Source organism: Lynx canadensis, chromosome B4 (genome assembly GCF_007474595.2).
Source record: "Lynx canadensis isolate LIC74 chromosome B4, mLynCan4.pri.v2, whole genome shotgun sequence".
In the NCBI taxonomy this organism is placed as follows: domain Eukaryota; kingdom Metazoa; phylum Chordata; class Mammalia; order Carnivora; family Felidae; genus Lynx; species Lynx canadensis.
Genome location: NC_044309.1, coordinates 93,981,276 through 93,998,559, shown reverse-complemented (window position 1 = coordinate 93,998,559; position 17,284 = coordinate 93,981,276). Strand labels below are relative to the sequence as shown.

Genomic DNA, 17,284 nt, shown 5'->3' with positions numbered 1-17,284 from the left:
GACATTTAATACATGTTTGACAATGGCATCCTTACTAAGTCTGTCAACTTTTCAGTGGAAGAGTAGACATTCTCCACATCAGAGTTGACAGCAGCATGCCCGTTTGTTCATTTGCTTTTCCAGTGCTGTAGTGAACTGCAGTTTGTTTACATGCCCATAATATGAATTTACAGGATCACATTAGCTTAAATAAGAGATGCTTTACTATCAATGCTTTATAATGAAATGAGATTAACTGAAAATCTTCCAAGCACAATTACGCTGGTTATCTTGTAACGAAGTCCTTAACAGCTGACAATTTAATAATGAGGTATGCATTTTTCTTTTAAAAATAATAAACGTTCCAGATTTCCTGAATTCTTCTGACAAGTGGCTGTCAACAGATCTCTATTTGGAAGATATTTTCAAAATAATAAACATATCTCATCTGACCCTTCAGGATAAGTGACATTTTAACTACAAATGCAAAAGTAACTCATGTGAAGGAGAGATTATCTGTTTAAATGTTTGGAAATGCACTCTGCCTTCCTTAACAGCAGACTATGCAATTTGGACCAAACTTCACATGGAGAATAAACAGAAAAGCTGGACAAGGACAAAATTTTTTTAAATGTGTCTGAAGGCATCAGAGAACTAACAAAAGTAAAGAACTAGGGGACCAAGATCCAGGAGAAGATGTAAACCCAAAGAGAGCTGGAATTTGGGGTGCCTTTTCCCTTAGTGATATGAGGGATACAATAAAAGAGCGTCCCTGGGGTCCCAAATGGGAAGGTAAGAGAGCTAGAAGGAGGCAGAAGCAACAGCTAAAAAGATAACGTATAGGGTTTTGCAAGGTGACAAAAGACATCAAAAAGTAGCTTCAAAACAAGTTGGAAAATTTTCTATCACTCTGCCATTCTGAAAGCTGAAAAAAATGCAAGTATCAGGTACACCAGGAGTCAGCAAACTTTTTCTGTAAAGGGTCACACAGTAAGCAGTTTGGGCTTTATGAGCCATACGGTCTCTGCTGTAATACTCAACCCTGCTACTGCAGTGTGAAAGCAGCCACAGACAACACGTGGACAGTGAACGTGGCCGTTTCAATAAACATTTATCAGCACTGAAATCTGAATTTCAGGTTTCATGTCACAAAATACTCTCTTGATTCTTTTCCCTAACCACTCAAAAGTGTAAAAACCAATCTTGGCTCATAAGGCTGCACAAAAGTAAAGACAGGCTGTAGTTTGCAGACCTGATATAAACATTCATGTCTATACACTTCCAGAATTTGAAAACAGAATTTTTTTCCTATCTGGTTAGCAGTGATTCAAATGAAGGTGTTTTTACTCTTTCTTTCAAATAACATTTAAACTCAACATTTGCTGATTAATTCACAAAGACATCGTTGGTATTAGAGAATACAAATTCACTAGAGAATATTCTAGAAAAAGTTTCACATAACCAGGCATGGAACTGAAAATTCAGTATAATGATTTAATATAGAGAAAGATGTATTTCTTCCATTTGGATCCATGTATTTGTGAGTTATTAGCTGCATTACATTTAATTTAAAATATGGAATTTAGACCAGAACTTCATCTGAATCATAAATTGTTAAGATTAAAATTCTCTAGAACAAGGTAACATATGCAAGTGTACTACTTTCACTAAAAAAATATATACATATCACAACATATTTTAGTGAGAATAAAACATTTCTGTACTATTATAAAAAATAAGCATTTATGATTGAGTTGCTTTATAAACTGGTGTTTTATAATTTATATAACAATTTATATATATTAGTATATACATGTAATTTATAAGTAAGTATATATGCTTTTAAAACAGTGCCTGTCACATAGGTAATTCTCAATATTACATATCTTCATCATAATAAAGGTACATGCTCAAATTGTTCTTTTATAGATTGAGTACATGATCAAAAAATGTGGCATCTACTGGGCTAGGTAATAAATACTAATGGCTTGTAAAATACGGACAGTCTGAATGTGAGAAAAAGGAGAGTCCTCAATGATGACTCCTTTTCTGTGGCTTCAGACGAACAGAAGTCCCATTTATGATTTCCATAGTACTTAAAGTAAGGGTTGGGTTATGAATTTGAATCCCAACATTGCTCCTTAACCTCTTATGCCTCATTTTCCTCACCGATAAAATGACAATAATTTTCATTATATGCCTCATGGCATTACAGAGAGAAAACTAGGCATATTACAGACATTTACTAAAAGTGGTTGACAAAATGTAAAAAAAAAAATAAAAGAAAAATCTTAAGGCTACCCCTCTTTTTTTCTTTGTAAAGCATTATTTCAACTGATTTCATTCTATATTATCTCAAAATCTGAGATACTAGGTGGGAATACATCTATATAACTTTAGAGTTCTTATTTTTGATAGTTTTTTTTAAGACACAACTTTGCTACAAAGTATATTATATTCAAGATGATTCATACACAACAAACTCCTAATTTGAAGTTACATGTTAAGTTTGCCAAAGTTGTACAAATTGTTTATTCAAAATAATATTTAATTCTTAAAAAACTATATGTACACATACCTAAAATGCAAGCAAAAAGCTTTTTCATAATACAATGGTAAACTGAGATCATGAAGGCATAATTAAAAAGACCACAGAAAAATGTTTAGCACCTTTTCACAAAATTCATAAATAACTGGTTTGAAGACAATTCTCTTCATTACTGAAATCACCTTTAATTAATGTAACTTCTTTCCCAGAAAGAATACATAGTATCAAGGTTATTAGCCATTGTCGGGTCAGGGATAGATCAGGGACCCAAAACCTTTTTTTGGTATACTTTTTCATTCATTGCAAAACCAGCATTTCTGTTCCTTCACATCCCACTATGGAGAGGGAGAAGTTTCTCCTGTTTGTTCTCCTCCTACTTCATCTAATAGAATATACATACAAGTGCAAACAAGAGGAACTAAGCAAGGCTAAAATTATGGGCAGGCACGTGAGAAACTTAACACATTTGCTTTCTTATCTGGTACCTATACATCATTATGAAATTTTTCTGGCCAGACAATACTGGATGAAAAAGTCTAAGGTTTCTGCATACCCCTTCTGCAAACAAAAATGTGACAAGTCCTATAACTCTTGTCTTCTAGAGCTTTAATTCCCCACTCTTCCCATCCTTACATTTATCTTCCTCTCATCTCTGAGGACTAGCTAACAAAAAATAATAATAGATCAGTTTTCCAATGTTCATGAAAGAAAATGATCCCAAAAAAGACAGAGGAGGGGCCAAAGGTGTGTGGCACAGAAAAGTCCACATCTGAAGAAACCCCCATTTAACCTGTTATGATGTTACTTACAACACTAAAAATGGTGGAGTATGCAAGTTGATAGATTAGGACTATCACTGCAATGACCATGCAAGTTAACACAAAAACGTGTTATTTGAAGAAAAAATACAAAATATATTAGGATTACAATTATGTAAGAAAATATGCATACCTCTAAAACTGAAAAAAATGTTGCATAAAAAAAACAAAAACGGAAGAAATTTTTCTAAAATCTTTTACTACAAAGTTTTAAAAACAAATTTTTAGAGGAAAAAAAAGAAATTATTGATGTGATAATGACAGTAGTCATTCCAGTAACACAACAACCTTTCTGAATAAGGAACTTTTATCTTAGGGCCAACACTAAGTACGATGGTTAATTTTATGCGTCAACTTGACTAGGCCACTGGATGCCCAGATATTTGGTCAAACATTATTCTGGGTGTTTCTGTGGAAGTGTTTCTGAGATTAACATCTGAATTGGTACGTGAAATAAGGCAGGCTGTTCTCCATACTGTGGTTGGGCTTCATCCCATCAGTTGAAGGACTGAACAGAACAAAAAGGCTGATCCCCACGGAGTACAAGAAAAGTCTTCCTGCCTTCAAAATCCAAGTGAAACATCAGCTCTTGTTGCATCTCAAGCCTGTCAGCCTTAGGACTAGAACTGCGCCATCAGTTCTCAGGTTTCTCAGACCTGTGTACCTGGACTGTAACTACACCATGAGCTCTCCTGGGTCTTCAGCCTGTTAACTCACTCTGCAGGTTTTGGGAACAGCCAGCTTCCATAATCACGGGTGCTGATTTCTTAGATCGATCTCTTTCTATATACACATCTTATTGGTTTCTGTGTCTCTGGAGAACCCTGACTAATATGTCAAAAAACGCAAAATGACAATGTCAGTGGAACCCTTAATGAGAAACACTGCTAGAACTGGGCAGAAATTTTGGTCCTGTTGGCAGGAGGGAGATAAGTGTGGGAATGCGTGAGTGGCTCAGTCGGTTAAGCATCCAACTCCTGATCTCAGGTCAGGTCATGATCTTGTGAACCCTGAGATCGAGCCCCATGTCAGGCTCTGTGCTGATAGCACAGCTTGGGATCCTTCCCCCCTCACCACCGCCCCAATCGCTCTCTCAAAAATAAATAAACTTAAAAAGAAAGAAAGAAAGAAAGAAAGAAAGAAAGAAAGAAAGAAAGAAAGAAAGAAAGAAAGAAAGGTAGGTGAAGTGTGCCGTCTAACAAGTAGGTGTGCTTTCTAACAATCCTCAAACCATCACCTATCAGATAGCTACCTCAAGGGTTTCCCATCTTTGTTCTGGAGTCACATTGTAAGATTATCTTAAAGTAGCCCCTAAATACTTGATAAAAACAGAATTAAAATTTACAACCTTTCTTCCCACATGGGCATTTTTAAACAACCTGATTGATACTGGTAGCTTACGGTATCTTTTCCTTTTCCCATCATTTGAAATTGTAGACTCCATCTTAAAGATTTCATTTTTCTTAGATGACTTAGAAACTATGTAAAGCTAAGCATTACTTTTCCAAGATTCCCTCAAAGAACAATTCTATGAATATAAAAAAAGCAAGACGTTGCTCTTGGCCAAGACATAAATAGACCAACCTCAAACAGACTGGCTGTGAGCTCCTCCAGTTCCTGTCCGAGTTGATCTCGCACTTTAGAAAGCCTCTCACACTCTTCATCTTTTAACTTCAGTTCCTATGAGAAATTGATCATTTTACTTTGAATCTCCATAGTTTGAAGTTAGATTCAGCAGACTACATAATCTTTACTAATAAAATTACAAAATATTAATACTGTCCCCTCCTAAGGTTCACACTGAAAATGTTGATCTAGCACTTGCTGTGTGGAAGACAATGAGGCAAGTCTAAAGTTACAAATATTTCCAACTTACATATTTAAATTTTAATGTTTCCGTCATGAGACATACAAAGATTAAGATTATATATTATATGTGAAATACACAATTCAATAACTTCACTCTTTTTTCCCTTAACTGTTCTCTGAAGATATTTATTTCCATCCAGGAGGGAATTTCTTTAATTACGCTTATCCATCTCAGTAAAAGTTCAGTGTGGTTTTTTCAAGTTTATTTTAAAATTTGTTCACTTATAGATAACTATGTACCATATGGCAATTAGTCTAAAATTTCCATTAGTAGACTATACCCATTTAGCCCTGCAACCAGAAGTGAATGAAACATATTTGCATTTAAAACTAAGAAAAATGTTAACGACAAAATCACTTCCTAATATTTATACATGAGTTCTCAAAAGGTATCAAATAGATGTTTAAAAAATCTCTTATTAAGATGTAAATAATATGCAATTTTATATGCTGTCCTAAATTAATCTTTCAAATTTAGGGCTACATAAAATCCCACCTTCCTATATATTGGTCACAATTACACTAATGAAATAATGGATTTGTTGTGTTGTAATTGTGGTGGCAGCATAGAATCCCCCAAGGGCAACTCCTGAAAATCAAATATACCAACTGGAAGGTCAGAAGAACCCAATGAGTACACCTTCAACAAAACTATGGAAGGAAATCCCCACAAATCTTAGACTGTGAGAGAACGTGGCTACACTACCAACACCAAAGAATCAGCAGCTATGTGGAAGGGACAGCAGGAAGTGGAAGTGACTACAGAGGTATCGTATGAAGCCTCAGAACCCAAAAATCATTACAAATACCCCAAAGGAGAGGACTCAGCCTCTCTGAAAACTGGGAGAACAAGTATGAGAATAAATGGAGAAAAAGGAAAAGGTTTTCACAGGCTCCAAGTTGCAGGTGGAATGCAAAAATGTGTATGTAGTCCTGACACAGCAAACAGTGCTGTAATGCTCTAAACTCTGAGGAATCACGCAGCATCCAGCAAAGAGACCCTTCTAGTACAAAGCCCACCCCAAGGGAAAAACGCTTGGAATCTGAAACCAAACTGCAGGACAGGAATAATGGACATAGAGAGAAAGAAGGCTAAGATATCAAAGGAGAAAGAGGGTGGCAAGGTTCCAAAGGAAACAGATCGCAGAAAGTAGTGTAAGAAAAAATAATTATCTTTTCTTATATTTCTACTAGAAATACCATTTTTAGAGATAATGTTAAGCTTGTAAAGTTTGCAGAGGCACTGGGCTAGAGGAGAAAACCTTCCTGAACAAGGTTTACCTCTGAAAGACAGAAGTGGTTACACAGATACACCAATAACAACAGAAGGGAAAGCTCTTGAACATGAAACTCCTTGGTTTATCCTCCTCCTTCACAGGAACCTCCTCCTAACAGTCCAGGAAAATCCAATTCATTTAAATATGGAAAACAAACACAGATATGTGAAGTTACTGTTATAAAAAAAGTTAAACACAATCCAAGTCACCTATAAGGTAATCAGATTGGGATTAAAATGCCAACAGCAGTTTATGCTAGAAAACACCAGAATAACATTTTTTTTAATATTTAATTTTATTTTTGAGAGACTGCAGGTGGGAGAGGGGCAGGAAGAGGGGAACAGAGGATCAGAAGCAGGCTCTGTGCTGACAGCAGAGAGCCAGATGTGAGGCTCGAACTCCCGAACCATGAGGTCATGACCTGGGCCAAAGTTGGATGCTCAACTGACTGAGCCACCCAAGTACCCCCAGAATAACATTTTTAAGATAGTCAAGGGAAACACTGTGAAATGAGAATTTTATATTTAGCCAAAGTATAAAGTCAGAGACAAAGAGTTATAAACCTGCAAAACTTCAGAGAATCTCTCTCCTATGAGTGACTGAGTGACCAAATAAAGAATGAGATTCAGATAATCCAGGAGAAGCTGGAGAAGCTTTAACGCTAAGGACTGAGGGTGAGAAGCAAACATATTTAACTGTAGAACTACAACTAAAAGATGACGATATCAAGAGAACGAAAAGACAAGCCTGGGAGAAAATTTCTGCGAAAGACGTATCTGATAAGAGACTATTATCAAAAATATATAAATTCTTAAAACTCAACAGTAAGAAAACAAACAATCGGATTAAAAAATGGGCAAAATACCTGAAGACACAATTCAACAAAGAAGATATAAAGAAGGCAAATAAGCATACGAAAAGATATTCTGTATTATAGGTCATCAGGAAATGCAAATTAAAACAACAATGATACCATCACACACCTATCAAGAGTGGCCAAAATCCAGAACACTGACAATACCAAATGCTGGCAAGGACGGGAAGTAACAGGCTCTCCCATGCATTGGGAATTTAGCATGGCTCAGCTAGGTTAAAAGACAGTTTGGCCGCTTTTTATAAAATTAAACACACTCTTACCATATGATCCAGCAACTGCACTCCTTAGTATTTACCCAAAGGAGTTGGAAACAGGTTTACACAAAAACCTGTACACAGATGTTTATACAATCCTAACTGCCAAAACTTGGAAACAACCCAAATGTCCTTCAGTAGGTGAATGAATAAACTGTGGTACATTGAGATAATGGAATATTACTCAGCATTAAAAGGAAATGAGCTACCAAGCCATGAAAAGACATGGAGGAAAATAAATGCGTATTATTAAATAAAAGCATCTAATCTGAAAAGGCTACATACTCTGATTCCAACTATATGACATTCTGGAGAAGGTAAAACTATGGAGACCATAAAAATATAAATCGTTGCCAGAATTTGGGGGTAGGGAGGAATAAACAGGTTTAGAGGATTTTCAGGGCAGTGAAACTATTCTGGGTAATACTACAACGGTCAATACATGTCATTATACACTTGTCAAAATCCATAGAATGCAGAACACCAAGGGAACCCTAATATAAATTCTGGATTTGGGGGGATAGTGATATGCCAATATAGGGTCATTGATTATAAAAAATGTATCATCCTGGGGTGGGATTGGATAGTGCTGAGGGACCATGCAGGTGTATGGGAACTCTGTATTTCTCTCTCAATTTTAGGTGAACCTAAAACCGCTCTAAAAAAATTAAGTCTATTTTTTAAAAAGGGATAGAGCTGACAAAACAGCTACTTAAATGTTATGAGCTTTAGGAATATAAAAATAACAAACATTAAGCACCTGGGTGGCTCAGTCAGTTGAGCATCTGACTTCAGATCTCGCAGTTTATGGGTTCGAGCCCGGCATCAGGCTCTGTGCTGATAGCTCAGAGCCTGGAGCCTGTTTCTGATTCTGTGGCTCCCTCTCTCTCTGCCCCTCCCCCGCCAACACCCTGTCTCTCGTCTCTTAACATAAAAATGTTAAAAACAATTTTTTTTAAATAACACACATACATACACACAAATAAGAGAAAGATGAAATTAAAGTCATAAACTTCTCAAATATTCATGGGGAGCAAAAGTATACAACTTGAGACTCACAACTTAATATAAACCTAAACATATCTAAGAGCAAGAGATTAAAACTGAGATAAAACTTTAAAATTCAATGATATAAGAGAAATAAACAGGAGCTAGATAATTTCAGTATTGCTTATGGCAGGGAACAAAGGCAGTATCTCAAGAAAGGCTGGGAGATATATACATCTTTGATTAAAGGAAAGTAACAACTAGAACGGAAATCAAACCTTCCAAAACACCAAAAAGGAAGAAGACACGAAGAAAACAGAGCACATAAGGGTCTGCATACACACCCAGGAGCCATCTGAAAGCTATGTGACAGAAACCAGCCCAAACGTAACAAATTTATCAATAAAGGTGCATGGGCGTAACTCACCTAATTAAAAGAAAATGATTTTCAGGTTGGCTTAAAAAAACAAAATCTATCTCTGTACTCTATACATAAGAGACACACCTAAAACAAAGTGATTCAGACAGATTAAAAAAAAGAATGGGTGAAGTATGCTTTAAAACGTAATACAAATAAAAATAAAATAGGAATCTGAATCTTGATATCAGACTAGACAGAATACAGGGCAAAAATCACTGATGACAAAACTTCAGAACGCTAAAGACCACAATGCAAAATGAAAACTTTAAAATACTGCCAAATACAAAAATACAGAAGTAGTCCTAAACAAACAGGAAGGACACACCATGTTTTTGAGTAGAAAGATATCATAAAGATGCCAATTCTCCCTGAGTTAATTTTTAAATCTGTAACTGCATAAATCTAATGCCAGATTCTTTCAAACTCTAAAATTTCACTATTTTACAATTTCCTATGAAAACTAAGCCAATTTATTCAACATTTCCTGCTAGGTGGTCCCTATGGTAATCCCTCAGGATACAAAACCAGCTAAGATACTGCCCCTAGAGAAATTTCCAATCCACTAGAGCAATACACTGTCGTTCATGAAGGCAAAATTCTTGAATAGCTCCCTATCATTTACCAAAGTGGCACGGACCTCACTGTAATACTAAAGGCCCTCTACAACATGTGCTCAATTTCCCTTTCGAGTTATCTCCCTTGATCCATACTCTAAAGCTAGAGTAAAACTGGCCTGATTCACTCGTTTCACTCCCCATCCGAGCCCATCCATCTGGTTTAACCTTTTCCACGTAAATGTCTGACTACTTTCTCTCTATGCCTCAATGTCTATTCTCAGTCTACCTATGTGAAGTTGAATTTGTAATTCGTGTGACTATTTCTCAGAATTTGTACTTTTCATTATCAGAATGTTATACCGTAACAGTTATTCAAACTTCATTCCTTCAAGAAACATTAATTTTGTGTTGATTGAGTGCTGATTCTTCTGTTAGCATCAGGCATTCATCTAGGTGCCGGGGACACTTAGAAAAGGAGTAAACCCCCATTAATGATTTTCCTGTTCAGCGTAGCAAATCTTTAAACAGATTCACATGGCTATTCAATAAGGACTATAGTGATGCATACATACCAGAAAAAGTATGAGTTTGCCAAATGCAGAGGAAGAAATAAAAGAGTATGTTTTATAGTAGCTAAAGACGAGGAGGGATAACTACCACAAAAAGATAATGCCAGCAACTTAGGTTTATGACCTGTCCTGAAAAGCACTGCCTTGGAAATCAGGATTTCCTTTAAAGACAAAGGGAAATTATCTCAAAGGCAAATGGGAAGTCACTGAAAGATTTTAAACAGGATAGCAACAATCAGATCTGCAATTCAAAGTGGTAACTTGGAAGTGTAGAGACGTTTAAAAAAGACTAGATACAAGAAAAACAGTTCACTGATCACTGGTATACTTTAGGCAGCAGATACAAATTTAGAGTGGTAGTACTAAAGAAAAGAAATTTGAGAGATACTCAAACCACAGAACATTAGGTCTCTGATCAAGTATATTCCAAACTTAAGACTACTGTATTTAAGATAAACATTTAATACATCAAGAAAGAAAAAGTGCTGTCAATGAAACTATGTTTTTTTTCCACTTAGACTTTTCATTTTACACTTATAGGAAGAACTCTTTTAAGCTGACAGAGACAGAGATTTTTATTCTTTTTTTAAATATTTTTCTGTTTCGGGGCACCTGGGTGGCGCAGTCGGTTAAGCGTCCGACTTCAGCCAGGTCACGATCTCGCGGTCTGTGAGTTTGAGCCCCGCGTCAGGCTCTGGGCTGATGGCTCGGAGCCTGGAGCCTGTTGCCGATTCTGTGTCTTCCTCTCTCTCTGCCCCTCCCCTGTTCATGCTCTGTCTCTCTCTGTCCCAAAAATAAATAAACGTTGAAAAAAAAAATTTTAAATATTTTTCTGTTTCAATGCTATCATAATGAGGTCATTTTGAAGACATTTAAGTCAGTAATTAAGACCAACAAATAAACCCAACTCACAGAATTCAACTGAATTAATCACATGAACTACAACCAAGTTCACACACAAGTAGGCAATGATGAGTGTCATGAAGGTTAAAATCGGAAAAAAAAAATGTACAACTCCGTACCAGTAAACATGACCGTGTATACATGTCTTTTCTCCCCAACTAGTAAACACCTTAAAGACAGGGTCAAGTCTAATTTGTTTTTGCCCCCTACAGGGCTTTGAACAATGCTGTTAATACTTTGGTTACTCAAGAAATATATCTGTTTATAAAAGAACATAGTACATGTTTATGAACATCCATGGCCACAGTTAGTAGAACCATGCTGAATATGGATTTGATACAGGTACGTGTTTTTGAGTGACTTTATCTGGCTGCAAGTCATTCCACTGAATTTTATTTTCCAAGTTATTTCACTCTCTTTTAAGGAAGAGTAATTAAAAGCTGAAAGTAACACATTATACCAGTGGGTCTCACACTTGGTAAATATAAGAAACAATGAGGGAGTTTATTAAAAATGCATATCCCCAAGCCTCAGCATGATAATATTATTTCAGCAGAATTTGGGACCGAGTCCAGGAAGCAACACTTTATTTTATTTATTAATTTAAATCCAAGTTAGTTAACATATAGTGTAATAATTTCAGAAACAGAATTTAGTGATTCATCACTTACATAACCAGTGCTCAGCCCAACAAGTGTCCTCCTTAATGCCTCTCACCCTTCTAGACCTTCCCCCCACCCAATACCCTGCCAGCAATCCTCTGTTTGTTTTTTGTATTTAAGAGTCTCTTATGGTTTGTCTCTGTTTTTTTATCTTATTTGTGCTTCCCTTTCCCTATGTTCATCTGTTTCTTAAATTCCACATGAGTGAAATCATATATTTGTCTTTCTCTTGTTTTGCTTAGCATAATACAGTGTACTTTCACATTGTTGCAAATGGCAAAATTTCATTCTTTTTGATTGCCACATAGTATTCCCCCACCCACCCACCCACACCTTCTTTATCCGTTCATCAGTCGATGGACACCTGGGCTCTTTCCATATTTTGGCTACTCTTGACAGTGCTGCTATAAATATTAGGGTGCATATGCCCCTAAGAAACAGCTCTCCTGTATCCCTTGGATACATACCTAGTAGTGCAATTGCTGGGTTGCAGCATAGTTCTATTTTCAATTTTTTGAGGAACCTCCATACGGTTTTCTAGAGGGGCTCACCAGTTGGCATTCCCACCAGCAGTGCAAAAGACATCCTCTTTCTCCACATCCTTGCCAATATCTGTTGTTGCCTGAGTTGTCAAGTTTAGCCATTCTGACAGGTGTGAGGTGGTATCTCATTGTGGTTTTGATTTGTATTTCCCTGATGATGAGTGATGTTGAGCATTTTTTCATGTGTCAGCTGACCATCTAGATATCTTCTGTGGTAAACTGTCTATTAGTGTCTTTTGCCCATTTCTTTACTGGATTATTTGTTTTTTAGGTGTTGATTTTGATAAGTTCTTTATAGATTTTGGATACTGGCCCTTTATCTGATATGTTGTTTGCAAATATCTTCTCCCATTCTGTCAGTTGCCTTTTACCTTTGCTGATTATTCCTTTTGCAGAAGTTCCCTTTGCCAAAGCTTTTATCTTTATGAGGCCCCAATAGTTCATTTTTGCTTTTGTTTCCCTTGCCTCTGGAGACGTGCCAAGTAAGAAGTTGCTATAGCTGAGGTCAAAGAGGTTTTTGCCTGCTTTCTCCTCTAGGATTTTGATGGCTTCCTGTCTTATGTTTAGGTCTTTCATCCATTTTAAGTTTATTTTTGTGTATGGTGTACGAAAGTGGTCCAGGCTCATTCTTCTGCATGTTGCTGTCCAATTTTCCCAGCACCACTTGCTGAAGAGACTGTCTTTATTCCATTTGATATTCTTTTCCTGCTTTGTCAAAGATTAGTTGCCCATACATTTGTGGATCCATTTCTGGGTTCTCTATTCTGTTCCATTGATTTATGTGTCTGTTCTTATGCTGGTACCATACTGTCTTGATGATTACAGCTTTGTAATACAGCTTCAAGTCTGGAATTATGATGCCTTCAGCTTTGGTTTTCTTTTTCAGGATTGCTTTGGCTATTCAGGGTCTTTTCTGATACCATACAAATTTTAGGACTGTTTGTTCTAGCTCCATGAAGAATGCTGGCGTTATTTTGATAGGAATTGCAGTAAATATGTAGATTGCTTTGGTTAGTACCCAAGAAGCAACATTTAAAAAAGGTAAACCAAAGCCCAACTTCTACTTCAGAATTCCATCAAAAATGCTCTTCAGCAATGACCTACAGAAGGCCAAACAAGTGAACTACCGTATCATTTCTGGCAACTCTGTACCTCAAAATCAATGATCACATTAGTATTCCCCCTACACATGGTATGGATTTGTTGCTGGGAAGTGGTTGCCCAGTAGGGACTACATTTCCTAGCCCACCACACATCTAAGTATCAGCATGAAATTGGTTTGCAATGGAATGTGAGCAAAAATTGTGTGTGTCACTTCTAAGTCAAGGCTCTTTAGAAGCCAGCGTGCCTTCTCCAAGATTTCTTTTCCCCTCATCTCACTGGTTAGATATAGATAATAAAATTCCAAAAGATTACAAACATCCAAGACAGAAGAAAAAGGAGCCCTGAATTATTTCATAAAGATCTGCCTAACAACTATGCACATCTATTCCAGAATGTCAATAAATAAAAATTAACTTCAAGTTACTAAAATTTAGGGGTTGCTTATAAGCAGCTAGCATGTCCCTACCTAACAAGTGTCTATTCATACAATGATGTAACTGCATACATATATATACATTCATTTAATCAACAAAACGTATTGAAAACCAATTATGCGTTCAAAATACAATCATGAGCAAAAAACAATTATAGCACAAAGGCAGGAAAAGAAGAGACAGGCAGTACACTTTTGTAAGGTTCTTACGTTATATGTGAGATAGTATAACGTCATTAGAAAATACAGGGATAAGTTAATTATGTATATTATAAACCCTAATGCAATCACTGAGTTAGCACAACGAAGATATATACCTAATAAGCCAAAGGAGACAAGATGAAATCAGCAAAAATATGGAATTAATCCAAAAGAAAGCATAAAAGAAGGAAAAAGAAGAAAAAGGAACATATGGAACAAACAAAACAAAAACAGTAATGATGGCATATATAAACAAAACCATATTAATATCACATTAAATGTAAATGGTCTAAACACACCAATTAAAAGGCAAAGATTAACAGAATGGATAAAAAAGCAAAATGATAGCTATATACCACCTGCAAAAAAATCACTTTACAGAAGAAGATAAAAATAGGTTAAAGGTAAAAGAATGGAAAAACAGTAACTCTCTGTAGTCTCTTAAAAGAATAATCAGAATAAAGAGAATGGTCGTTGACATAATTTTAATTCACAGGCTGATACAATCAAGAAATATTTTCATATTCAAGACATTTTCAAGACTTAACCTCTAAGTATTAATACTATCTTGTACATTCATAATTCACCATATGTATACATTCACATGTCATTACTATTTCAATTACCTCAACAGGACCTCTAAATACAGCAAATAAAAGACTTTAAAAGAAATTCTCAACTTGAGCTAAGAAATTAGCAATCTGTTCTCATCAATAAGTAACCACAACATATTCTCAATGATAGATATATATGCTCAATAGTTCAGCTCTACATAAACTGTAATTGCACTTACTACTGTGTATTAAGACAACAGAGTCTGATCCAGATGGCTTCTGCCAAATACAATCACATATCCCTTCCCTTTGGAAAAAAGATAAAAAGGCTACTGATTTTTCTTTTCGATAAAATATATTTAACCAGAAATGTTTTAAAATATCTGTGTGGCTATTTTAGCTATCAGCCATTCACTGAAGCATTCATAAGGAAGCATAAATGTCAGGCATCATACTGAATTCTGCTAAGCACTAGGGATACAAACAACAATTTACACTCTTAAGAGACAAATCTGGTAGCAAGAGAGAAGGAATATGTGTTTGTGAAATGTCATAACATGCTAAAAATTACATATTTAAAATATGCCCTATCTTCTCAAGTTTCTAAATGTGAATTGGCCCATTTGACCTAAGTTGTCAAATTTATATAGGAAGTTGTTCATATTATTCCTTTATTGTATTTTTGATGTCTACAGAATCTGTAGTGATATCCCATTTCATTCCTGCTATTAATAATCTGTGTCTTTGTCAGTCTTGTGAGAGGTTTGTCAATTTCATTATTTTTTAAAGAATCAGCACTTTGTTTCATTCATTTTCTCTAGTTTTTCTGTTGTCAATTTCACTGATTACTCCTCTTATCTTTATTATTTTCTTCCTTATGCTTGCTCTGCTTTTGCTATTTTTTTCTAGGTTCTTTTTTTATAATTTTTAAAAATGTTTTTATTTATTTTTGAGAGAGAGAGAGAGAGCACACACGAGTGGGGGAAGAGCAGGGAGAGAGAGGGAGACAGAATTTGAAGCAGGCTCCAGGCTTTCAGCTGTCAACACAGAGCCCAACATGGGGCTCGAACTCACGAACCGTCAGATCATGACCTGAGCTGAAGTCGGACACTTAACCGACTGAGCCACCCAGGTGCCCCTTTTTTCTAGGTTCTTAAAGTGAGAGCTTAAGATTGCTGATTTGAGACTTTTTCCTTTTTCTAATTATAAATATTTAGCACTATAAATTTCCCTCTGAAACTTAATTGCAGTCACAGAAAAAGAGCAGGACATAGCCACAAATCTGGGAATAAATAGCAGAAATTTTAAAGATGACCAAATGGGAAACAGAACAAATTACCAAAAAAGGAAAATTCTCCAAGATACAGAAAATATTCAAGCCCAGCTGAATGGCAAAGGGAATTATTACTAAAACAATTCCCGCCCCCCCCCCCAAAAAAATGACTTGGACTAAATGACTTCAAGTGAAGGACCATAAAGTCAACCATATACAAGAAGGGGAAAACCCACACATGGAACATAACCCATCAAATCTGTGTTAATATTAATGTAAGACAGGGAGCAGGCAATGTAGTGGTTTCAGATTCTCATTTTTCCAGTTAGTAATCTTAGATGAGCTTCTTTACTACTACTCCACCAATTTCAGAGATTCCCAGATGCTGCCCAACAGGAGCTGAGGCTACACATATGAGAAGGTAGGTATAAAACTACAATGATTTCATTTGAGTTGCCCCACTTCATGAGTAAACATTAATTTCAAATACAAAACATGGAAGAATAAAGCATCTTTTCTGCTTACCCTCTGAGCTTTTGCAAGTTCTTCTTTTAATCTTTCATAGCCCTTTTCTCTGACTTCCAAAACAGATGGGCTTCGTAAACGGGACAGACTATCAGTACTCAACCCAAATATATCGTCACTGCCATCACAAGCCTCTGGTATAGTAGCACCCTGTAAAAACTCCCTCTCTGCATTACAGTTGTCCTTTCTCGCAGTTAATTTAGTTAACCCAGCTGTGACTGCAGAGGTAGAACAAGGCGCTGGATCTGTAACATGGATGCTATAAAGGAGAGTTCAGGAAACATCAGCATATGCTCATACAAAACTAGCATAAACACAAAAAGTCTGGAATGGCACTAATATTTAATTAATAGCCTTAGCTTTAAAACTAAGGTAATTTATAAATTATTTATTAATTAAAAAATCAGTCAAAGCTAACACATTTCAAGTCTAATAGCCACATACGGCCAATGGCTAGCACATTTTCATCATCACAAAATTCTATCAGATAGTGCTACTCTAGAACTGGGGTCGGCAAATTAAATGTAGGCTAAATTCAGCCTGCTACCTGTTTTATAAGGCTCACAAACCAAGATTCATTTTTACATTCTCAAATGGTTGGGGGGAAAAATCAAAATAAAAATACTTTGTGACATGGGAAAATTATATAAAATTCAAAATTCAGTGTCCATACGTACAGTTTTATTGGAGTTTTTTCATTTATGTACTGTCTGTGGCTGCTTTCACATTTTAAAGGCAGAGCTCAATAGCTGCAACAGAGACTGTATGGCCAGCAAAGCCTAAAATATTTACCACCTGGCCCTTTACATAAAAAGATTGCTGACCCCTGCTCTTCAACATTAACATGTATTGCTCTCTTCATGGACATGCTTTTATTATTTAAATTTTCTAAAATATTAAAACTGAAAATAAGGCAAACAAGCAAGCTGTC

The 17,284-nt window shown here is 36.0% G+C and overlaps 1 protein-coding gene across 4 annotated transcripts in view; it reads right to left on the bottom strand.

Moving 5' to 3' along the window:
* Positions 1-17,284, bottom strand: part of LOC115519317 (RAB3A interacting protein) — a 47,229-nt gene that overhangs the window by 13,171 nt on the left and 16,774 nt on the right. For 3 of the 4 annotated variants that reach the window (XM_030323213.2, XM_030323215.2, XM_030323211.1), the window contains 2 exons: positions 16,354-16,612; positions 4,930-5,025 (listed from right to left, as the gene is read on the bottom strand). In XM_030323213.2, coding sequence (XP_030179073.1) covers positions 4,930-5,025; positions 16,354-16,612 — 355 coding nt within the window. The remainder of the gene's footprint in view (positions 1-4,929; positions 5,026-16,353; positions 16,613-17,284) is intronic. The other variant, XM_030323214.1, reaches the window with a different exon arrangement.